Source organism: Homarus americanus, unplaced genomic scaffold, assembly GCF_018991925.1.
Source record: "Homarus americanus isolate GMGI-L3 unplaced genomic scaffold, GMGI_Hamer_2.0 scaffold23743, whole genome shotgun sequence".
Taxonomy (NCBI): Eukaryota; Metazoa; Arthropoda; class Malacostraca; order Decapoda; family Nephropidae; genus Homarus; species Homarus americanus.
In genome coordinates this window covers 254,398-280,000 of record NW_024716296.1, presented here as the reverse complement: position 1 = coordinate 280,000, position 25,603 = coordinate 254,398, and the positions used below count along the sequence as shown (strand labels likewise).

The following is a 25,603-nucleotide window of genomic DNA, read 5'->3' as shown; positions in this document are numbered from 1 at the left end:
GAGGGGGGGGGGGAAGCATTAAGCGTGTTCGGCACTGAACTCGACAGCCTCTATACCCCTATTAGTAAAGTAAGGTGCTCATTCACAGCTGGTGGTTGGATTGGTGGCGCCCCGGACGTGAACCAGAGACTCTTAAAGATAGGAAGTGAGTGCTGGAATCCACTCAGCCACCGCCACCTTCTACTACATTATCCTTCCCCATATGTCTTTTAAGGTAAGTCGAAAATCCATAATATTATCTTAAAATCCCTTAAGTTAAATCCCAAATCCTTTAAAATCCCATTAAGAAAAAGAAACTAACACGTATTAAAATCCCTTTAGCAATAGGACTTAAGGCAATATATAATACAAGTGTTTCGAGTGTGTCAGTACTCGTAACTACAAGTGCCTCGGGCGTGTAAGCACTTGTACACAGGTAAATACTCCGTCAGGTAGATAATTACAAGTATCTCAGGTGTGTAGTTAATTAGCTCCTCTACAGGTGTTTACTTTCGGCAACATACACAAGGAGGAAGAAAGTACATAGACAAGGTGTGTGTGTGTGTGTGTGTGTGTGTGTGTGTGTGTGTGAAATGCGTAGTCAAGAGAAAGGCAAAGGTAGACAGACAGACATAGATATACAGACAGACAGACAGACATAGAGAGATACAGACAGACAGACAGACATAGAGAGATACAGACAGACAGACAGACAGAGAGATACAGACAGACATAGATATACAGACAGACAGACAGACATAGAGAGATACAGACAGACATAGATATACTAACTGGTACACAATTACTCATACCTTGTTATTCTCAATCCTGTATGAAGCATTGGATGATCGTCTTCGCTTCTCAATACCAATACCACCCACAGCCAGCCAGTCCTTCTTGTGCTTCGAGCCGTTCTTCTTGGGTACTTCCTCCTTCGTCACCTCCGCCTCTGTGTTGGTCGCCCCGTTCTCCGCTTTGTTTATATCCGACATCCTGATGCTCTTTTGTTTTCGACTTTGCTATAAGGTAACACGTGATGGCTTGTTTTTGTTCGTTTTTTTTTTCTTGATTATCTTTTGTTTTCAACTTGTTTGGGGGAGTATTTTTGTTGATTTTGTAAGTTATTTTATTTACTTATTGTTATTATTATTATTTTGGGGGATATTTTTTTATATAAACTCAAAAATTTTAATCTTGTCTACAATAATTTCTATGGTTTAGTTTTTTCACTTGAAGTTTATTTATATTAAGAGAAAAAACAGATTTTCTTTCTCAAATGAAAATCGATCATTTATGACTTAGATTTTGTCGTTTTAAAGATTATTTTATTTTTTTCTCGTTTACGTGTGTCTGAAATTACTTACAGGAGGCTGAAGCACTTAATTGGTTCATTGTATGTGAGTTGGTACTTATATACGGATGTATCTTGAGTTAACACACTTTATCCACTACAGTAATGGTCACTACACACTTAACGGAGACTGTAAATGTTGAGTCGTATATTGTAAACAGTTTCCATTGTTTCTGTCGGAACTCTGGGCACGGCGGGTGAGTGAGTGTCGGAACCCTGGGCACGGCGGGTGAGTGAGTGTCGGAACCCTGGGCACGGCGGGTGAGTGAGTGTTGGAACCCTGGGCACGGCGGGTGAGTGAGTGTTGGAACCCTGGGCACGGCGGGTGAGTGAGTGTTGGAACCCTGGGCACGGCGGGTGAGTGGGGTGTCGGAGACCCTGGGCACGGCGGGTGACTGAGTGTTGGAACCCTGGGCACGGCGGGTGACTGGTCGGAATCCTGGGCACGGCGGGTGAGTGAGTGTCGGAACCCTGGGCACGGCGGGTGGTGAGTGTCGGAGACCCTGGGCACAGCAGGTGAGTGAGTGTCGGAACCCTGGGCACGGCAGGTGGTGAGAGTCGGAACCCTGGAGCACGGCGGGTGAGTGAGTGTCGGAACCCTGGGCACGGCAGGTGAGTGAGTGTCAGATCCTGGGCACGGCAGGTGAGTGAGTGTCAGATCCTGGGCACGGCAGGTGGTGGAGTGTGGAACCCTGGGCACGGCAGGTGAGTGAGTGTTGAGACCCTGGGCACGGCAGGTGAGTGAGAGTCCGGAGCCCTGGGCACGGCGGGTGAGTGAGTGTCGGAACCCTGGGCACGGCGGGTGAGTGAGTGTCGGAACCCTGGGCACGGCGGGTGAGTGAGTGTCGGAGCCCTGGGCACGGTGGACCTAACAGCACGGACTCTGGCACACGAGTGAGCAGTGATGTGTGTGTCGTAGCTGGCTGCTGGACCAACCCTCTCACTCCCTCTCCCTCCCCTCACTCTCCTCCCCCTCATTCACTTTCCCCTTACTCTCCCTCCCTTCTCTTTCCTCACCTCCCCTCCCTACTCTTACCCTCCCCTATTACTCATTAACTCTCCTTTCCTCTCTTCCCCCACCCCCCCCCTATGTCTCACTTCCTCCCCTCTTTCTCTTCCTCTCTAACTCCACTCTCCTTCCCTCTCATGTTTTCACCCTAATCCATATTTTCTCTCTCTCTCTCTCTCTCTCTCTCTCTCTTCCATTCCTACTTTATTTCAATGTTTTTCTCTTGTTTATTGTATTGTGTTTTACTTTGTTTTATTTCAATTACATATTTATTTGTTTATTTTATTTATGATCTTTTAGTTTAGTTTATTTATTCGGTTTAATTATTTATTTTATTACATTTTCAATATAAAAATTTTCTTTGAATTTGGTTTTATAATTAATTTGTATTTTGTTTTATTGATTTTTAAAGAATTTATTTTAATAAAAATTTAATCATTTTTTTTCTGGTGTTTCTTGGTCATATTTTTTTTTATTTATTCATTTACAGGTATTTGTTTAGGCAATAATGTTCTTATTTACATGTAGATTCATAATAAAATATGTGAAGATTTATTTATTACTAAATATTTCAATGACTTTTATTTTGAGTTTAACTAAACGGATTTTCCAGCGTTAAAGGGAAGCTGGCGAAACGGAGTGAACCGGTTACTGTCTCGCCTCAGAACCGGATTGAACCTGTTCCCATGTTTCGTAGGACTCGGTTCCCTCTTATTAAAAAATAGATTGATCCGGTTCTTTTACCTTGAAGGATCCGTTATCGAGCCATATTGATCCGGTTCTCGTGCCCTTTAGAAAGGTTGAAGAATGCGATCATGTAAATAACAGATGGAAAATTGATTTGGAGATTGTGGGTGGCCCTCCTGGTTGGCTCGCCCACAAGCTGTTGGCTCGCCCGCAAGGTGGACTGTTGGCTCACCCACAAGGGGTGTTAGGGGTGGGGTGACTGCTGGCCTGCTGTTGGGTGATCTACTCACCGGCCACAAGGGTGTTAGGGGGTGTGGGTGACTGTTGGCCTGCCCGCAAGGGGTGACTGTTGGCCGCCCAAGCTGTTGGCCTGCCCACAAGGTGTTAGAGGGTGTGGTGATTGTTGACTGCCCTGGCCAAGGGGTTGTGGGTGACTGTTGGCTCTCCCACAAGGGGTGTTTGGGGGGTGGGTGACTGTTGGCTCCTGCCCACAAGGGGTGTTTGGGGGTGTGGGTGACTGTTGACGCCCACAAGGGGTGTTAGGGGGGTAGCATCGCCCGGTAAGCTTGCGGGTGTGGGTGACTGTTGGCTCAGCCCACAAGGGGTGTTAGGGGTGTGTGGGTGACTGTTGGCTCGCCCTCCCTGTCTTGACAAGGGGGTGTGGGTGACTGGGCCTGCCCACAAGGGGTGTTAGGTGTGGGTGACTGTTGGCGCCCCTCAAGGCTGTTGGCTCTGCCCATTGCAAAGCGGGGTGCAGGTGTGGGTGATTGGCTCTGCCCACAAGGGGTAGTTTGTGGGTGGGACTGTTGGCTCGCCCGGCTGCGGGTGTTAGAGTGTAGGTGACTGTTGGCTCGCCCACAAGGGGTGGGTGTTAGGGGGTGTTAGGGGGTGTTTGGGGGTGTGGGGTGACTGGCTGCCCACAAGGTCCCACAAAGGGGTATTAGGGGTGTGGGTGACTGTTGGCTCGCCCTCAAGGGGTGTTAGGGGTGTGGGTGACTGTTGGCTCATGCTCAAGGCAAGTAGGGGGTGTGGGGTGACTGTTGGCTCTGCCTCAAGGGGTGGGTTAGGGGTGTGTGGGTGACTGTTGGGTGACTGTTGCCCTCCCAAAGGGGTGTTAGGGGGTAGGTGACTGTTGGCTCGCCCACAAGGGGTGTTAGTGGGTGACTGCTGGCTCTCCCAGGTACAGGGTGTGGGTGACTGTTGCCCTCAAGGGGGTGCTAGGGTGGGTGACTGTTGGCTCTGCCCACAAGGGGTATTAGGGGGTGTGTGTGGTGATCAAGTTGGCTCTGCCCACAAGGTGTTAGGGGGTAAGACTGTTGGACAGATGCTGTCCTTACCTGTATATTAGACACACAAGCTTATTCCCCTTGACGATATCCTCCCTGAACCTAACCTAACCTAACCTAACCCCATCAGTAGCGTTAGGTTAGGTGTGTGTGTGTGTGTGTGTGTGTGTGTGTGTACAGACATATTTTTACGGGCATTTAAATTTTTCTTTGAGTGTAAATAAAGGAAGAATGACGTCACTGACCACGAGAGCTGCCAGGAGGTGAAGAAATAAACCGTAACATAAATTATTGAGTGAAAATATAATCTGAGACTTTAATTATGCTGGTGTTGACGACCTCTCTCTCTCTCTCTCTCTCTCTTTTATGCTGACACAGGCATGACACTCTTATGCCAGAGTCAGCGACTGACTGCCTCATTACCGCGTTATGGTGTCAAGATGTCAACGTAATGTTCACAATATTGTGGAGACGTGTGTGTGTGTGTGTGTGTGTGTGTGTGTGTGTGTGTGTGTGTGTGTGTGTGTGTGTGTGTGTGTGTGTGTGTGTGTGTGTGTGTGTGTGTGTGTGTGTGTGTGTGTGTGTGTTGCAATGGGTAAATAAAACGACACATTGAATTTCTTTGGTATTTTTTCAAGTTTGTAATGAATTAAAGTCTTTGTACATAATAAAAACATATAAAGCATAATACACTCTTATACGGGATAATGTTAAGGCAATGTTGAATAATGTTTATTGTTATTATTATTATTATTATTATTATTATTATTATTATTATTATTATTATTATTATTATTATTATTATTATTATTATATGCAGGTATGATGAGAATCTGAGAGAGAGAGAGAGAGAAGAGAGAGAGAGAGAGAGAGAGAGAGAGAGAGAGAGAGAGAGAGAGAGAGAGAGAGAGGGGGAGGATTAAGGGAAAAAATAATGATGGGAAGAGAGACGGCAGAGTAAAGAAGGGACATTAGAGGAGGAGAAAAAGTTGAGGTAAGAGAGAGAGAGAGAGAAGGAAGAAGGAGAATTAGATAATGTTAAAGACATAGAAGATAAGAAGAGAATTAGAGAAGGGGACGAAGAAGAAGGAGTAAGGGAAACAGAAGACTAAAATAGAGACAGACAGACAGACACAGAGACAGACATAAAGATAACTCACTATCTCTCTCCACCGTCTCTCCCTGTCAATACATAGAGACAGACATTTATATACTTAACAATCGTCTCTCAAACTAACAATACATTTAACACAAAGCATTTTGGTTAGGTCGGGTCAGGTCAGGTTAGGTTAGGTCCAGGTTAGGTCGGGTCAGGTTAGGTTAGGTCAGGTCAGGTTAGGTCAGGTCAGGTCAGGTCAGGTTAGGTCCAGGTTAGGTTAGGTCAGGTCAGGTCAGGTCCAGGTTCGGTCAGGTCGGGTCAGGTCAGGTCAGGTCAGGTTAGGTCCAGCTGATGATGAAGACAAACTCAGATGGTGTTTTCTGTCTTCACCTGTCACGAGGGAGACACATTCACCTGTTCCTGTCTTCACCTGTCTCATAACAGTGCGAGGATAAGAGATAAAGAGACAGTGTGAGGTGAGATAGACAGAGAGACAAGGAAACAAGGAGACAGATCCTTCATATAATTATTTTTCTCACTTAATAAAACACATTGAAATAGACAGATAAACATTTAAGATGTATAGAGTGAAATAGACAGATGGTTGTTTATATAGACAGATTGAAATAGACAGATATATGAATAAATGTTTACATATATAGACTAAAATATACATATACAAGAACTTAAACATCAACACGGTGTTTACTTCACATATATATAATAAACATTCCTCACTACTCAGACAATACAATGTTTACAATGCTCATATAAGCTCTTCACTAAATGCTAAAGTCATGTGTACGAATAAGAATGGCACATGTGTACGAATTATCATGACACCATATACGTACATCAGTGTGGTGTACATACTGTGTGTATATGGCATGTGTGCGTGTGTGTGTGTGTGTGTGTGTGTGTGTGTGTGTGTGTGTGTGTGTGTGTGTGTGTGTGTGTTCAGTGATTGGTGTGAGTCGTCCTACAACACTGCCCCCCCCTAGTAGTACCTCCTGGTACTCTCTGACTGGTACTGACTGGTTGTGGACGAGTCAACCATCAGAGGAACTGTTCCTCTTAACTGGTACTGTTAACTTGTACTGACTGGTAGACAAACCAGTTTATCAGAGGAACTGTTCCTCTTGTTTAAAGCCATTCTGATTGGTTGTTGACGGATATACTAGTTACTTGTCGACCAATCACAACTAAGATAGGGACTGGTCTTTCGTTGATTGGCTGTATGGTATTGGCTGACGATAGACGAATCACAACTAAGATAGGACCTTGACTTTCTCTGATTGGCTGTCGATGATGATATTAGACCAATCACAACCAAGAAAGCACCTGATCTTCCTCGTATTGGTTGCGGACGTAGGAGAGAGGGTGTGGTCGAGCTGGTCCTGGCTGCCTGCTGGTGAGGGCCTCCTGGTGGTTAAGGGAGAGCTGGAAGGGTGAGGGCAGGAAGCAGCACCTCGGGGAACAGAACATCTTCCCCGCCGCACACCTGCACTCCATACACACATCTGATGCCACACCTGTCGAGTATAATGACTGATGAAGACTTGTATAAGACCGAGAGACTTATGACATATATTCAACAGAGAAAGAGACTTATACATATGAACTGAGAGAGACAATAGACTTAGAGAGACATCATACTGTATATGAGAGACATGACATATATTTTTCTTAAAGACAGACAAGACATATGACCTCCACCAGACTACTCAAAGGATTCTCTACAGGACTCTTACAGAACTCCTACAGGACTCTTATAGGACTCTTTACAGGACTCTACAGGATACTCACCTATGACCTCGCCTAGGTTATACTTGACCCCTAGGATAGTACAGGACTTGTCATGGTGGTGGTGGTGGTGATGCGCTGAGGAGCCGTCCAGGGCACGACGCATTCTCACTGACCTCTCCACCCGAGCTACGAAGGCCTCATCGAACTGTGGGAGTGTGGGGGAGAGTTAGTCGTAGGGTGATGGTGAGAGATAGAGAGAGAGAGAGAGAGAGAGGTAGGGAAGAGAGAGAGGTAGATGTAGGGGGAGAGAGAAAGAGGTAGAAAGAGAGAGAGAGATGAAGGGGAGAGAGAGAGAGAGGAGTAAAGAAAGCATAGAATGAAGGAAGAGCACAAAGATAAGATTAAAAGGATGTCGGAAAGAAAGAGAGAGAGAGAGAGAGAGTTAACATACACATGAGACATAATGAGAATAAATAAGAATAAGACAGACAGACCCAAACAGGTGATACAGGGAGATAATTAATCACCTTGGCGGGGAAGGGTTCGTCGACAGGTAGCCTGAGGGAGGAGGAGGTGGGCGTGGCCTCACGTATCAGACGGCGGCGACGAAGGGAGTTGATCCTGTCTCCATACCTCCTCTTAGGCTCCGGCCGCGCCTTCTCCGGGATCTCTGTCGGGAGGAACGATTGTGGTTAATACTCGGTAATATCCAGGTGATACTCGGTAATATTCAGGTAATACTCGGTAATATTCAGGTAATACTCGGTAATATTCAGGTAATACTCGGTAATATTCAGGTAATACTCGGTAATATCCAGGTGATACTCGGTAATATTCAGGTAATACTCGGTAATATCCAGGTAATACTCGGTAATATTCAGGTAATACTCGGTAACATTCATCTGGTTACTTAGATTCACCATAACTGTATCGTACAACCCTGACGGTATGACTACAGTACGGTGTGGATACAGAACGCATTACAGTAAACAATTCAGTTATAGGTACCCATTTACAGCTGGGTGGACCAGGAGAGCCTCGGGAACGAACCAGCGACACCAATTAAGAACTCGGAGGCTAGCGCTAAGTTTTGTAGACGGTCAAATTCAAGTTTCAGTATTAAGTTCAAAAGTTCAGTAGGGAGGGTAGAGAACTGGTGTCTAATTAAAACTTTTCCTGTCAGGGTGAAGAGTAAAGGAGTGGTGATGGTCGTAACGCGGCATGCGTCCTGGTAATGTCCCTGTAGTGAAGAGAGAGAGAGGGGGTAGTTTTTTATGGCGCTGGAGGGAGAGAAAAAAAAGTTGGAGAAAGACTCATAAACCACGTGGCTGTGACGGGTGTGTTAAAGGTGATGTGGTGGTAGAGATGGGCGGGCTGGTTGGGTGATTAGGAGGTTGAGTGAGGAAGGATGGGCTGTTGCATATACAGAATACAGGTAGGTGGATGGGGAATGGGTGGGTGGTAAAGGGGGATAGGTGGTGTGGATGAATGGGCAGGTCTACGGTATAGAGTAATAGGAAGTCTGGTCAGGTTAGGTTAGGTTAGGTTAGGTTGTATTGGGAATGGGGTTCATTTGACCCAACGTACTGTTTATACGTGTGTGTGTGTGTCCATGAACTAGCGACACCATCAAGAAGAAACATTAAAGAAAACGATCCCTCAACGCACTTAATGGAATGGGAAACTTAGATAAATACGTCAGTGGCGGTCAAGGTCGATTGTCGCATTGGTTGAGGAAGTTATGACCTGCCAGCATCCGGATCTCAGTATATTATGTTAAAAAAAAGAGAGAGATGGGAGAATACAAAACTCACTCGAGGCTAACTTAATCATAGTCTGTCTGTCTGTCCCCTTCATAGTCTGTCTGTCTGTCTGTCTGTCCCCTTCATAGTCTGTCTGTCTGTCTGTCTGTCCCCTTCATAGTCTGTGTGTGTGTGTGTGTGTGTGTGTGTAGAGTTTCTTTTAGGTTTAACAACTTTATTGACAAAGCTTGTAGTACAGTTTCCCTATTCTGTGTAATTCAGTCGGGTCTTGACACAGAGGGTGGCATGACTGTCCACTACCACGCAGGACTGATTTAACGGATGGACGGGGAGAGAGAGGGCGGTAGGAAGAGGGATGAAGGCGGGAGGAAGACAGATGAGGGGGAGGGAGGAAGACAGATGAGGGGGAGGGAGGGAGTGAGGGAGAGTAAATAAAGGACCTTGACAGGCAGAAACTGCCATGTTCTCTGCAAGATCCTGGGTCCATCTAATAAAGATATCTTCTTTCTTTCTCTCTCTCTCTGTTTATTCCTTGATGACGAAACCTTGTCCTTGAGAGAGAGAGAGAGAGAGAGAGAGAGAGAGAGAGAGAGAGAGAGAGAGAGAGAGAGAGAAAGGTACGAGGGGGAACAAAGAGGGGACAAGGAGGAGAAAGGGTGAGATAAGAGAGAGAGGAGGGAAGGAGAAGAGGAAGAAAAGGAATGAAGGGGGAGGGAGGAAAGAAGGGAGGGAGGGAAGGAAGGAAGGGAGGGAGAAAGAAGGAAGGAGGAGAGGAGAAAGCATTGAGGGAAGGACACGACAAACTTCATTCAGGGTTTTTGGCCACCTTCCAGACCAGAGCCGTACAGGATGCTGCTGTGGGTGGTGGTGGCAGAGAGGGGTAGGTGGTGGTGGTGTGGTGGGAGAGAGTAGGTGGGTGGTGGTGGTAGGGAGAGAGTGGTGTGGTGGGGAGAGAGTGGTGGTGTGGTGGAGAGTGAGCCTGGGAGAGGAGGAGGAAGGTGAAGGGGAAAGAAGAGGACAAAGGGGTTACAGAAGACGGAAGAGGAAAGACCTAAATAAAGCAGAACAGGAGGAAAACAAAGACTCTCTCTCTCTCTCGAATGTAATGCTGTGGCTCTGTTGTTTATTATTATTATTATTTTTATTATCATAGCGGTGGAAAAGTAGTGTTGTTTTCGGTGTGTGTGCGTTTGTGTGTGTGTGTGTGTGTGTGTGTGTGATTAAGCCAGTAATAAACTCAATTAGCCGGTTATAAACTGAGTAAACTGGATATAAGCTGACCAAGCCGGATATAAGCTCAGTAAGACGAATATAAGCTGACTAAGCCGGATATAAACTGTGGTCGTCTCTCTCTCTCTCTCTCTCTCTCTCTCTCTCTCTCTCTCTCTCTCTCTCTCTCTCCATATGCCTGTTTCTGTGTCTCTGTCTCTCTGTCTGTAGGAAAGGAAGAGACACAGGGGAGGAGAGGAAAGAGGAGGATGTAAAGAAAGGAAGAAGAGTAGGTGGAAGAGAAGATGAAGAAGAGGGAGAGGAGAAAGAAGGGGAGATGGGGAAAGGAAAGGGGAGTGAGGAGAAGAAGAAGAAATTAAATAATGGAAGAAGGAGGTAGATGGCTAGGTTAGGTTTGGTTAGGTTAGGTTAGGTTAGGTTGTCATTAGCCACGGTGAGTCTTATGTTACCTGACTCACACATTTCCTCATGGCTGTGTTGCTCGTGTGTTGCAACCTCACACCTCGAGGACACTGGTTCGACATAAGGGGCGGTCCCGATTTGGTAGGATTTCACGCTTATGGGAGCATGACGTGTTGTGATTGGTCCTTTCCTACCATTACGTGGGGGTATAGTGAGTGCTGATTGGTCCCTTCCTACCATTACGTGGGGGTATAGTGAGTGCTGATTGGTGCTTTCCTACCATTACGTGGGGGTATAGTGAGTGCTGATTGGTCCCTTCCTACCATTACGTGGGGGTATAGTGAGTGCTGATTGGTGCTTTCCTACCATTACGTGGGGGTATAGTGAGTGCTGATTGGTGCTTACCTACCATTACGTGGGGGTATAGTGAGTGCTGATTGGTGCTTTCCTACCATTTACGTATGTTGTTTGTAGGTCCTCCTCCTCCTACCCCCTGTTTTCTTTCCTCATCCTCCCCCCTCCCAACGTAAAAATACTCCCATGAATATTTTAGCACCCCATTATTTCCTCCTCATAATGGTCGTTTTTGGGCAACTTTCTATGTTTGTTAATACTTGTGTGTGTGTGATTATTAGTATTATTATTTACTGTTGATACAACTACAACAGTCGTTACTACTACTACTACTACTACTACTGAAAATAACAAATTTATGCCTTAATAATTATTGTAAGAAGCGATTATCTTAAATTATTCTCTCTGTAAAATGGAGAAATAATTTGGCGTGAGTAAGAGGCTGGCGGCTCCTATATCCCAGGCTTTAGTAAGTTGACCTCGGTACCCACGTTATAGTGAAGTTTGTAGCTATGGCTGTGTGGGGAGGGGGTTATGGGGAGAGGGTGTGTAGGAGAGGGAGGTGTTTTGGGGGAGACGAGGTGTTTGTGGGAGAGGGAGGGGTGTTGGGGGAGACGAGGAGTGTTTGTGGGAAGGGGGAGGTGTTGGGAGACGAGGAGTGTTTGTGGGAGAGGGAGGTGTTGGGAGACGAGGGTGTTTGTGGGAGAGGGGGAGGGTGTTGGGGAGACGAGGTGTTGTGGGAGAGGGGAGGTGTTGGGAGACGAGGAGTGTTTTTGTGGGAGAGGGAGGGGGTGTTGGGGAGGGTGTGTGTGGGGGGGAGGGAGGGACACAACAGCACACGGGGTACAGGTATTGTATTACCTGTAAGTCATCTCATTACTGTAATATACCTGAATAGTTTATCAGTCACTCGACCGTAGTCAGAGATACACTGGAGACTACTGAACACCCAACCAACTGCGATAACCATTGAGCCACCGTGTGTGTGTGTGTGTGTGTGTGTGTGTGTGTGTGTGTGTGTGTGTGTGTGTGTGTGTGTGTGTGTGTGTGTGTGGATGAAGGTTAAGCTCCCTGTACTTGACTTCCTTATAGACATATTGGGTGCAACGACCTCCGTAGACTCCTCCTTCACCGCCTCCGCCCACCGCCCTCGTCGCCGCCCTCACCGCCACAAATCTACCACAGAACCTAACCTAACCATCCAAAATTCCTCCTCCGTGAGGAGGCATTTAGTTAGGTTGGGATTAAGGTCCTCTATCCCATCACAGTCGGCCGCCCACACGCCCATAATGTGTGTAGTTATAACTCGTGAGGCGACGGTCCTGGCGCCCTGACGCGACTCTCCGGCTGAAACAGGAAGATGGGAAGAGGAGGAGGGTTATGAAGGAACTCTTAGCTGGACAAAGCGTTCTGTAAAAAGCTCTTGAAGTCACAAAAACAAAGGAAAATTCGCTCTTGGTGTTAATGCTTTTCACTGTTATGATAATTTCTGGTGCTCGTGGCTGTGCTGAGGTCACTGTTTACAACACGTGAGTAAACAAAGACGGTGTGTGATAATTATGACGGAGGCAGCAGGTGTACAGGTCCTACGGCGCCGAGAGTTCCTGAAGGAGATGAACCTATACTGAAGGAGGTGGTGGTAAGGAGGGGTCTTAGTGGGAGATGGTCTTGGAGTCTGGATAATGCCTAAGACCATCCCTGACGGTCTTGAAGTCTTAGAGTGACGACAACTGTGGATATTTCGGTTTACCATTATGTGTAGGCGGAACTAACGGTAAAGGGTTGTCTGTCACACCTACGTTTATACCGCCCACACGCCCACTAGGCCCTCAGCCATTACCACCACGACGACAACGCCCAAAACATGCCACATTATTTCGCCACAAGAATGTCTACCACACGCCCACCTCAACCACACCCACCACAACCACACCTACCAGACCCACCACGACCACACCTATCAACTACCATAACACACAGAGTACCTGTAGAAGGCCCTGGTGGTAGTTTCTCCGGAGATGGGTGGAGCCAGGTGGTGAGTGAGTCATGAACACACACACACCCACTCAGTAAGCATTTTCAGGGCTCTACCCACTCAGTAAGCATTATTCTAGGGCTCTACCCACTCAGTAAGCATTATTCTAGTACCCACTCAGTAAGCATTATTCTAAGGCTCCACCCACTCAGTAAGCATTATTCTGGGGCTTCACCCACTCAGTATCGATATTTCCTTGGCCACGTTCACACTCCTCGTTAGCTATAATCATCACCACCAGGTCACTCACTGAGTGGCCTTATCTCCCCGGCCACTCATTAAGCACCTTGTCTCTGTAACCAATCATAAGCAAGTACCGATACCTGGTCCACTCAACAAGCGCATCACCGTGGCTCCACCTCCCATCCACTCAGTAAGCATAACCCCACAACTCCCCCCCCATCATCCACTCAGTAAGCATAACCTTTCTCTTACCTTTTCTCTACATAGGTTTTCTAGACGGTGAAGATAATAATAGAGATATGTCACCTAATTATTTCAGTTCCTCTCAGTTAAAATAATCCAAGAGACATTTTGGTCGTGATAACAGCTGCTGGTTGTTGGAGGTCGAACTTCACTTCCCTCCAAGCCTTCATACTGACTTACAGGTAGACGCTTGAGGTAACCTGAAGATACCTCCTTCTTCTTCTTCTTCTTCTTCTTCTTCTTCTTCTTCTTCTTCTTCTTCTTCTCCTCCTCCTTCTTTGCTCCTCCTTCTCTTGCTCCTCCTCCTCCATCCTCCTCCTCCTCCACCCTCGAGTTGAAGGTCAAGGTCCTGCTTTGTGCTTGCCTTTACACTGACTTCACCTGACTCACAATTAGACCTTCAAGCCTACCGATGATACCTCTTCCTCCTCCTCTCTTCCTTTTCCTCCAGCTTCTTCTCCTCCTCTTTCTTTCCTCCTCTTCCTCTCCGTTCCCTCCTCTTCCTCCATCCACCTCCTCCCTCGATTATAAGGTCAAGATCTACTTTCTACTCAGCCTTGACACTGACTCACTGACTCACACAGACTCACACAGACTCTCACTGACTCACACAGACTCACACAGACTCTCACTGACTCACTGACTCACACAGACTCTCGCTGACTCACACAGACTCACTGACTCACAGACTCACACAGACTCTCACTGACTCACACAGACTCACACAGACTCTCACTGACTCACACAGACTCACATAGACTCACAGAGACTCACACAGACTCTCACTGACTCACACAGACTCACTGACTCCCACCTTGGTAGCATTAAACTTCACAAAAGGAGATGTAGCGATTAGCTATCTGTGTCTGTCTGTGTCTGTCTATGTCTGTCTGTGTCTGTCTATATCTGTCTGTGTCTGTCTGTGTCTGTCTATGTCTGTCTGTGTCTGTCTATGTCTGTCTGTGTCTGTCTATATCTGTCTATGTCTGTCTGTGTCTGTCTATATCTGTCTGTGTCTGTCTGTGTCTGTCTATGTCTCTCTGTGTCTGTCTATGTCTGTCTGTGTCTGTCTATATCTGTCTGTGTCTGTCTGTGTCTGTCTATGTCTTTCTATGTCTGTCTGTGTCTGTTATCTTTACCCCCTGTCTCGTGTTTGTGAAAAGGTGGATGAAGGATTACAGAAAAAATGGGAAGGAGTGATAAGAGAAATTGATAAAAGATAAAGTAGAGCACACACACACACACACACACACACACACACACACACACACACACTGTCGACCTTTCACACATGAGAGGGACACGTGTTGACAATACTCGGAGGTGCCTGTACGTCCTGCCTTGGAACAGCTGCAGGTTTATACGTCCTGCCTGTTGAAGAAGGTGCAGGTTCTATGTCCTACAGGTCTAAAAAGTGTAGGTTATACGATGTAAGGTTGTAAAAGATGCAGGATACATTTTCTACAGGTCTAAGATGTGCAGGTTACAGGTCGTACAGGCTAAGCGATGCAGGTTACACGTCCTACAGACTAAGAGATACAAGCTAAGAGGTGCAGGTTACAAGTCATACAGGTTTAAGAAATGCAGGTTGTAAAGCATCAGGAACAACATCAGACTGTAGTGTTGACTGAGGTAAACATTGCATCATGAATCCCAGACGAAGACCAGCAGGGGGCGGTGAAGGAGACGAGTCATGCCGAAGGAGGGTATAGGGAAGGGGGCGAGGAGAGGTAGAGGGGAAGCGGGTAGGAGGTAGGGAAGGGTAGAGGGAAGGGGAAAGGTAGGGGTGGAGAGAGGGGGAGGGGGAGAGGAGGAGGTAAAGGAGGGTGAGAGAGAGACGTTAACCAGAGGGCCCCAGGATGATCAGGTCGCTTGGGGCTACAGTAATCAGGACTGAACACCAGACCTCAATTATGTCTCTAACCAGATGATGAGAAACACAGATTAATGAGAGATATTGATGAGAAATATTACCCACCAGTTTGGTTAGGTTAAGTTTTGGTTTTGGGTAAAGGTCAGGTCAGGTCAGGTCAGATTAGGTTAGGTTAGGTTAGGTTAGGTTAGGTTAGGTTAAGTTAGGTTAGGTTAGGTTAGGTTAGGTTAGGTTGGGTTAGGTTAGGTTTAGGTTAGGTTAGGATTGGGGTTAGGTTAGGTTAGGTTGGGTTAGGTTAGGTTGTGGCTCTTTTAACAGGTATTTATATTATCTTTGTGTATATTTTTTGTGTGTGAATGTTTGTTTGTTTACTGTGTGTACAAGATGGCGGGAAACAGACGGTAAGAGGATTATTTTGAAGAGGATTTAATACTTTAACAGGCGCTGTGTTGCATCCTGTCTGTCTGTCTGCCTGTCTGTTTGGTTTATTTTTATTATTACCATCTACAGAAATACGTACACACTGACTGAAATTACACACTGACTGAAATACGTACACACACTGATGGAAATACGTCACAGTCTTCATCCTCAGTAGATGTGATAATTAGGATGAAGAAACATTTATATTTGACCTTCAACAATGCTCCACAATGCTCCTCACCCACAACGTTCAACAATGCTCCTCCTCACCCACAACGTCCAACAATGCTCCTCCTCACCCACAACGTCCAACAATGCTCCTCCTCACCACAACGTCCAACAATGCTCCTCCTCACCAACAATGCTCCACAATGCTCCTCCTCACCAACAATGCTCCACAATGGTCCTCACCCACAACGTCGAGAAATGGCGGGAAAAATGGGATGAGTAAATATCATGACCTGTTCTGAGGGACAGGTCATGTTAATTAGGTCAGGTCATGCTAGGTCAGGTTAGAAAATACCTTATTACTGTGTTCTAGTGTATACGACTAAGATAATACACTATCCTCGAAGACCATTGTTACTGAACCACAGACAAACAACTCTCAAGACGACAGAAAAACGTCACAGCTGTTGAAGGTAAATATTGTCGTCCTGCGTCGTTCTTTGTTTACATTATGACGTACATCGTGACCGTCAGATCGAAGGGAACATAAGAATATAAGAAAATAAGGAGTCTGCAATAGGCGGTTGGCAGCTCTGTCGAGAGTTACTACCACTCTCTATCATTCATGAATCTATCTAGCCTCCTTTTGAAACGTTCCAGCACTTACTACAAAGTTGCTAAGCGTTCCACTCGTCCACCACCCTATTTGTGAACCAGTTTCTTCCTATCTCCTCCTAACCTAAACTTATCAACTTAAATCCGTTGCTCCGAGTCCTATCCTGCTCGGATATTATAAGAACATCTATATCCTTTATTGATTCCTTTCACCCATAAATACTTCTATCATATCTCCCGCACTCTTCGTCTTTCTAGGGAATGCAAGTTAAGTTTCTTTAACCTATCCTGATATGGAAGGTTTTCTAAGTCCCGGAATCATTTTGTCATTCTTCGCTGCACCGACTCTGGTGAATTTATATCCATTCTATAATAGGGGCACCAGAACTGAACCGCATAATCGAGGTGCGGCCTGACTAGCGCAAGATATAGTTGCAATAAGACCTCTGCACTCTTGTTACTTACACTTCTAGATATAAAACCCAATACTCTGTTTGCCTTATTTCGAACATTAACTCACTGTTTTCTAGGCCGTAGGTCCGGGCTTACAAGTACCCCTAGGTCTCTTTCACAAGGAGAGAGATACAATTGACTGACTGACCGACTCACTCACTCACTGACCGATAACACTATGAGAAATTCTCCCAAGTGTAGCAGACACCAACTTCCACCATACTCCACCTACTCCACCCACCCATCCACCATACTCCACCTACTCCACCCACCCTCCACCATCACCATACTCCACCCACATCCACCCTCCACTCCACCATCACCTTGCTGTCCTCCACACCTCCATAAGCAGAGGATGAACCAGTCACATCCACACGACCTTGAAGGACCACACACACACACACACACACACACACACACACACACACACACACACACACACACACACACACACACACACACACACACACACACACACACACACACATAGATGGATAAATTCGATAAAAATAAACAAAAACAGGTAATAAACAAACAAACAATAAAACAAGAAAAATTATAATAACACACACACACACACACACACACACACACACAGACAGGCGGAACATTTTGGGGGGACAGTGATCTCCATATACGAACTTACCCTAACCTAATCTAACCTATCCTAACCTTGGCACCACTAAGGGGAATAATCAATCCAAGTTTGACCCTTGGACTCATTGTAGGCCACGGACAGACAGACACACAGACAGACAGACGAGTGCATTATCTTTACTGCGGGGAATAAGGACGACCACCTGGGGGTTGGACCTTGTGACGCCCAGCCATTAAAATCTTGTTTCATATATTTATTATTCCCGAGTCTTGCTGGCTGGTGTGTGTCATTCTTTACATTAAGATTGTCAAGTTTGCGTCATATTTGATTGAATTTGCGTCTTATTTTGGTGGTGTGTCACATTGTTGTAGTGTCAGTCTGCGTCACATTGTAATAGTGTCGTCAAGCTGCGTCACATTGTAATAGTGTGAGGCTGCGTCACATCACTTGGCCGTTGCGTGTAGTGTATCATTGTCACCTCTTCTCGTGAGGTAACACAAGATTCATTACAGGCACAAAGCAATTGCACTGAAGCGACGCAGTCAAGGTCACTGTGTGTGTGTGTGTGTGTGTGTGTGTTTGTTAAGTAGCTGACTCACTTCTCATCCTCAAATCATCCTACGTAATTCTTCCCCTAAGTGACTGTGTGAGAAAGTATTTTTTTTTTCACTTACGGCATCAAGCAAAGATTCTCAAGGTTCCTACGATAATTTTTTAGCTGTTACATAGCTGTATTCTCAAAGTATCAAGGTTATTTTTTTCTCTTATTTCCTGTGCTGGGGTAAGAGTCTCAGAAACTCGTACGATGATTTTTTTCTTCTCGTAATTAAAGACTCGAGAGAGTTATATAACTGACCTGTTTAAGTTGAAGGTAGAAATAACACCGATGGGTCACCTGAAGCTTAGGTTAGCTTAGGTTTAGTCAGGTTAAGGGTAGGTTAGGTTAGCTTAGGTTAAATTGGTGTTAGGTTAGGTTAGGTTTAGTCAGGTTAAGGGTAGGTTAGGTTAGCTTAGGTTAAATTGGTGGGTTAGGTTAAGTCAGGTTAAGGTTAGGTTAGGTTAGGGTGGCATTAGTAGATACACAGACCTCCTCGACACAGGCAGCGGGAAGTGTCGTGTCCGGGTCTGGCTGTGTTGATACTGAGGCTCCAGCTGGTGTACTGTAAACACACACCTGGGCTGGGTTTTACCTGGGAAACATTGTGACGTGTGTGAGAGTGAGGGGAGGAGACACAGATAGAGAGAGAGGTAGTGAGCGAGAGACTTGGTATTTTAAAGAAAGTGAGAAAACAAGGAAAAGGGGAAATAATACAATGTAAAAAGAGAGAGAGAATGTGTGTGTGTATGCGTGCGTTTTTGTTAAGAGAAACAAAACATCCCAAAGATCAAAGGTCACCCAGAGGTCAAACATAAGAGCAGGGAGGTCAGACGCAGGTGACCTTTCATAACAGCTCCTACCTGTGATGGGAACTGTCTACACCAGGTGAAGCAACACTCACCCAAAAAACACCTGTAAAATGACCCCTAACAGCGAGATCAAAGGTCAGGAGGGGCTTGCACATGTACAGTACAGATCAGAGGTCAAGTAGAGTGCACAGTTCTAAGTGGGTTACAGAAATAACAATAATAATAATAATAAATGGTAGCGTTCGATGGTGCAAATTTTTCAACTCTTCAGACTTAACTCTTTAATTTGGTTGACTGAAGGTCTCACACACACACACACACACACACACACACACACACACACACACACACACACACCAACGTGTGTCATGGTGGGTACGACCAATTAGCATCCGTCATACTCTTATGTTAAAAGTATGCCAGACTAATCATGGTGGGCACGACCAATCAGTGCCAACCATACTTATACGTCATAATAGGCAGGACCAATCAGCGCACATTATGTCTGAATACGTACGAATACCTTCGGTGGAGGCAGATTATGCAACGTACAGGGCTGGAGCTTCCATTTTGTGAGATAATTAAATAATTACGTTAAACAAAAGCTAGCGAGCAGGGAATGTGTGTGTGTGTGTGTGTGTGTGTGTGTGTGTGTGTGTGTGTGTGTGTGTGTGTGTGTGTGTTGTGTTTGTGTTTGTGTGACAGAGGCAAAGGTCGGTGAAAGTTATTAATTACTGTACTTTGGCAGCCATTGTGTGATCCTGTGGCGCCAGTTGTCTTTACCCCAGAACAAAGACACAGAAAAAGACGGACATTGAAAGAGAGAAAAAATGATTAAAAGTTGGACTCACACGTTTCATGACCAGGGTGGCAGGGTACAGTGTGGCCGGTACAGTGTAGGTACAGCAGACTAGATAAGCCTTCGGTACACATGGACACAGTGAGGGTGGTACTGTACACGATCATCTTCACTACCAAGACTGCAAAGTTAGGTATACCCTTTATAGTTGGGGAGGTGTCTTGGGATTGAACCATTGACCCTAACTTAACCTAACACATACAAAGCTAAATCCTTCAATTAAGTTGTTAAACAAAGCGAACACACCCAAAAATAGCTTCGAATTGACCCACTAAGATTCCGACGTCAATAGAATCGCTTTCCAATACCAAGTTTAGAAGAGAAATAGTTACCGCACCAACACTAGGGGAGTCCAGAGTCTGGTTTCCTTCCCGCGTAAAAATAGTTTGTTTACATGTGATCAGCTGGGATGATGTCAACACTGTGTCACGTGGTAGGGAGTGTCAGGAGTGTGGGATGAGGTGTGTAGGTACAGGTGTGTGTGTGGGGGAGGAGGGTCATGCAAGCAGTCATTTCCACTCCAGGTATATAAACAGCGCCTTCCACCTCACCCACCCACCCTGAACTAGTGTAGAAAAACTTGATCTTAATTGAAAGGTGAAAGTGGTCAAGTACTGATGTTAATTTACACTTTCCCGTAATTTTTTATTCTTTATTTCGGAATCTTCACACACACACACACACACACACACACACACACACACACACACACACACACACACACACACACACACACACACACACACACACACACACATCGCCTTGAGAACCTATACTCACCCTCACGTAGACAGACCTGCTTGTATACAGAGTATTTTAAAGCGTTTACGGTGTACTACCCTGACACTGCCCTGATACCGTCACTTCCCATGCAGTACTGTCAGCCTCTAAGGGAGTGGGTTGAATCTCAATATACAAGACCAGATAGAAAGTGACAGGAATTTACTGACAGTGCTCTAATACTGTCACTTCCCATGCCGTACTGTCAGTTTTAGGAGTGGCTTCCCTCTCAATACACAACCACCCAGAGAGTGACGGTACACGGACAGACCCACAACACACCTGCACCCTCTGTTGACACTGTGAGGTCGTGGTTAAGGCTGTCATGGCCGTTGATTGGTCAGTAAATATCGCCTCTGACGTAACAACAACATCCAGTGTAACCTAACTTAAAAATGTAAAATTATCCTAAGCAAACTTAACCTAACCTAACCAAACCTCAACTAAACTAGACTAGATCGCCTTCAAGGTTATGTTTTTACATTGATACGGCAGATGTGTATATGTATGTATGTGACCTGTGGTGTAATGGTCAGCATGCTAGCCCCGGGTTCGATCCCCGGGCAGGGTGAAACGATGGGCAAGTTTCTTTACACCATTTGCCTCTGTCTACCCAGCAGTAATTGGGGACCTGGATGTTAATCGATTTGCGGATCGTGTTCTTGGATAATGGTTAGCCAGTGCAGTTGTCCGGTCTTTTCGGACTATCCTTTGACACTGGGTCATACAACTCGTTAACTTAGGGTTTGGTTGTTGTATTGGCGACAGCTTTACACCTAAACAAATTCACACCTAGGGGGGGCCTTGCCGGCCATCCCGTTACACGAGGGACACCTTAGAACCATTATTGTATGTATGTTTTATTGTACGAACTAAGCTTATGAAGTTGAGGATATGAACTAATATATGTATGTATGTCTGCATATTTGTTGCCTTTCATGCACAGTATGTAAACAAACAAAGATGTTACACTGCCCTTGGTGGTAACAATCAGTGACCTCCAACAACACAGGTTAACGAGTCGTGTATAGAATGACCCTCTTGTTACAGTAGTACAAATAAAACTGACCTCGGTGTTCTGAATTACCCTCACTAATGACTGTAACCTTCTGTAATGACGGAACCATTCACTGTAGTTTGTGACGTATGTGGGGTTTACTGTGGCTGAGTGGTAATTGTACTCGTTTTGATAATCTAGTGTTTCCTGGTTGTTGATTGTGAGTATAACCGGTTGTTGATTGTGAGTATAACCGGTTGTTGATTGTGAGTATAAACGGTTGTTGATTGTGAGTATAACCGGTCGTTGATTGTGAGTATAAACGGTTGTTGATTGTGAGTATAACCGGTCGTTGATTGTGAGTATAACCGGTTGTTGATTGTGAGTATAACCGGTTGTTGATTGTGAGTATAACCGGTTGTTGATTGTGAGTATAACCAGATAGTATTGGGAGGTGTTCTTATCTTATCTCGCCCCGTGTGTGGTATGTGACGTCAGCAGCACACGTGACGTACACTCTAAGTTGTGTGTATGTATTGTGTAACGTCTATGTGTACGTGATGTTAATGTGTACATGAATGGTTGGCCTTGTGTGATGCTTTGTTAACTACTACCACCATCGTTACCAACCACCATCCCTACCAACCAATCTACTACCACCATCGTCACCAACAACTACCACCATCCCTACATTCACTAAAAGACTAGGGTTACTGACCTCCAGGTAGCTACAGGTCACAGGTAAGGGCCGGACAGGTAAGACCCGGACAGGTAAGGGCCGGACAGGTAAGGGCCGGACAGGTAAGACCCGGACAGGTAAGAGCCGGACAGGTAAGCAGGACAAAAAACAAACAGACGGACTACCCAGGTAAGGTGACGTCATCAAGAAAGGAAAGTGACCCTCCCAATTAAGGTGAGAACGACAGTGAAAGTGACGGAGGAGACAGTACTTCTACTTCCCCTAACCCCGGTCAGCCTTGTATCTCAACCTACGCCCTCAGACCATAGCATCTCTCTCTCTCTCTCTCTGGAGTTAGGTTAGGTTAGCTTACATTTGGTTAGGTTAGGTTAAGTGTCATATCAGGAGTGGTACCTGATCCACACCTTCAAGTACCTGCGGGTATTAACAGTGTACAACCGGGACACAAGATGACCTACAAACACTAATTAGACCCCACAAAGGTACGACAGCTCTCAGGTAACACGTTGTCTGGGTCGTCAGGAGATTATTGCACCCGAGTGACCAGGGTTGAGTGACCAGGCTTGAGTAACTAGGGTTGGAAGTTGACCAGGGTGAGTGACCAGGCTTGAGTGACCAGGGCTTAGTGACCAGGGTTGAGTGACCAGGGTTGAGTGACCAGGCTTGAGTGACCAGGCTTGAGTGACCAGGGTTGAGTGACCAGGGTTGGAGTGACCAGGGTTGGTGACCAGGCTTGAGTGACCAGGGTTTAGTGACCAAGGTTTATGTTTTTACCTCAACAAGACGACAGTAGTGTGTGACTGCCTCGCTGGTCACCGTGTTAATGGCATCATATGAAGATTAGACACCCAAGTTTATTTCACCTGATGATTTAATATCGTGACTCTAACCTAACGTAACCTCTAACGTAACCTAACCTAACCCTCCCCCTAACCTAACCCACCCAGGTAACAATTAGACTATTTTAATCTATCAGGTGAAATAAAACCCATTATATCTACTACCTGTCGTATCCCGGTTAATGTTTTGTCGTCTCGTCTTGTGACCCCAAAAAACCCGAGAGACTTGAGCCTTATATAGCCTATGATTTATACTGTATAAAACTGGTATTAAACAGCAGATCCGTGAAAATAATGGACTTGTGACCTAGATTAACGGACAAACACCAGGTCGGAGAAATTGTGTTGATAAGAGGTACAGGTCTGGCCAGAGAGCTAGAGAAACAGACAGTGTGTGTGTGTGTGTGTGTGTGTGTATGTATGTATGTATGTATGTATGTGTCTGTAAGTCATTCACTATGTAATCTAAACTCAATAAATAAATTAGTCGCCAACAGGTAAGAATTATACAAAAATCTAGTTACTCCTTTCGCTTATACAGTACGCCTCGTTAAGCCAACAGCAGTGTGGATTCTCTCTCCCTCAACTTACTGACCCGGCCAGCCAGTCTATTCACCCCGTCTTGTAGAACTAAAATGTGGATGTGTTGCGTAAATGAGGAACTTTACCCGACTTCTCTACCTGCCGGAACTGTGTGTGTGTGTGTGATGATTCTCTCTCTCTCTCTCTCTCTCTCTCTCTCTCTCTCTCTCTCTCCCCTGTGCCTCAGCTGGCTCGTGACTAGGCCAGGTGTGGAGGCCGAGGGTGAGAGGGTTAAGAAGGCAGGTGAACTCCTTAAGAAAGGTGAGAGAGTGAAAGTACTGTCTTACCTGGGGGGTGTGAGGTGGGGTGGGGTCGGGTGGGTGAGGTGAGGTGGGGTGGGGTGGGGGCGGCGGTTCCTCACCTGCTCTCCTCATCATCCACTCATGTATGTAATCAGTGTGAGGTTAATACATGTGATCCACCTGGTGTGTGTGTGTGTGTGTGTGTGTGTGTGTGTGTGTGTGTGTGTGTAAGAGAGAGAGAGACATACAGACATACATTAAGACAAAGATGGTGGTGCTAGCGGTGGTGGGGTGGGGTGGTCGTGGTGGTAGTTGTGGCGCCTCATATTGCAACACTACTTCCTCCTCCCTCCCTGACACCATTACAGTACTCACGCAAGATCACGCAACATGTGTGTGTGTGTGTGTGTGTGTGTGTGTGTGTGTGTGTGTGTGTGTGTGTGTGTGTGTGTAAACATCATAACAACACCATAGTAACACCAAAAAATAGCACCATAACATACAGACGTGACCTCAACTCACGTTTCTGAGATCTTGGTGAACTGCTCTGACCCTTCACCTCCTACCTCATCCTCTCTTCTTTCTCCTTCCTTCCTCTCTCCATCTCCTCCCACCTTTTTTGTGTTGTGGTGGGTGGTTTGGTGGTTTTGTGTTGTTGTGGGTGTGTTGTGTGTGTGTGTGTGTGTGTGTGTGTGTGTGTGTGTGTGTGTGTGTGTGTGTGTGTGTGTGTGCTTCATAAGGTCCCAGTATGTGTATAAGGTTGAGTTATTTAATCTGTCTATCTAATGAACAAAATTACTCTGATCAAATTAATGAACTAGTTGAAATAATCAGGTCAAGATTATTGTTATTATGTAATTAACTCTCTCTCTCTCTTTGGATCAGGTATGTAGAAATCATCCCTACACCCACCCACCTCACCCCCGCCCCGCCCCGCCCCGAGGCTGGGTGGCACGGGGCGGGGCAGGGCGGTGAGGTGGAGTCGTGACCTACTGATTCACATATGACTCACCTGACACTCTCATGACACTTCTTAATAACACACTCACTTGACACTGACACTTTCACTTGACACTGACCTCCTCATGACACGACACTCTCACTTGACACTGACACTCTCACTTGACACTGACACTCTCACTTGACACTGCCTCTCACTTGGCACTGACACTCTCCGACAGCACTGACCTCTCACTTGACACTGACACTCTGCCAGACACTGGCCCTCGGCTGACACAGCCTCTCACTTGGCCACTGACACCTCACCTGACACTGACCTCCTCGCCCAGCACTGACACTCTCCCAGCACTGGCCTCTCATGACACTGACACACTCACCTGGCACTGACCTCTCCATGACACTGGCACTCCATGACACTGGCCACACTCACTTGACTGACCACCTCCTTGACACTGACCTCACTTGACACTGGCCTCACTTGACACTGACACACTCACTTGACACTGACACACCACTTGACACTGACACACACTCTGACGCAGCACTCACTGGCACTGTACACTCCACTTGACACTGACCACACCTCTGAGCACTGACACACTCACTTGACACTGACACTCACTTGACACTGACACACGTACTGACACACTCCACTACCTATCTTCACTCATTCAACTATTGGACATAAACTCTTTAGCCATTTACTCACAGTGCTTATTTTGTTACTCATTTACGCATTA

The 25,603-nt window shown here is 46.0% G+C and overlaps 2 protein-coding genes across 2 annotated transcripts in view; both read right to left on the bottom strand.

Moving 5' to 3' along the window:
- Positions 1–1,708, bottom strand: part of LOC121858081 (protein stum homolog) — a 23,749-nt gene extending 22,041 nt beyond the window's left edge. The window contains exon 1 of the mRNA XM_042354317.1: positions 792–1,708. Coding sequence (XP_042210251.1) covers positions 792–971 — 180 coding nt within the window. The 5' untranslated portion in view covers positions 972–1,708. The remainder of the gene's footprint in view (positions 1–791) is intronic.
- Positions 1,709–5,969: 4,261 nt separating this feature from the next.
- Positions 5,970–25,603, bottom strand: part of LOC121858080 — a 46,622-nt gene continuing 26,988 nt past the window's right edge. The window contains exons 6-8 of the mRNA XM_042354316.1: positions 7,685–7,827; positions 7,218–7,362; positions 5,970–6,943 (exon numbers count right to left, since the gene is read on the bottom strand). Of these exons, the coding sequence (XP_042210250.1) occupies positions 6,735–6,943; positions 7,218–7,362; positions 7,685–7,827 (497 nt within the window). The 3' untranslated portion in view covers positions 5,970–6,734. The remainder of the gene's footprint in view (positions 6,944–7,217; positions 7,363–7,684; positions 7,828–25,603) is intronic.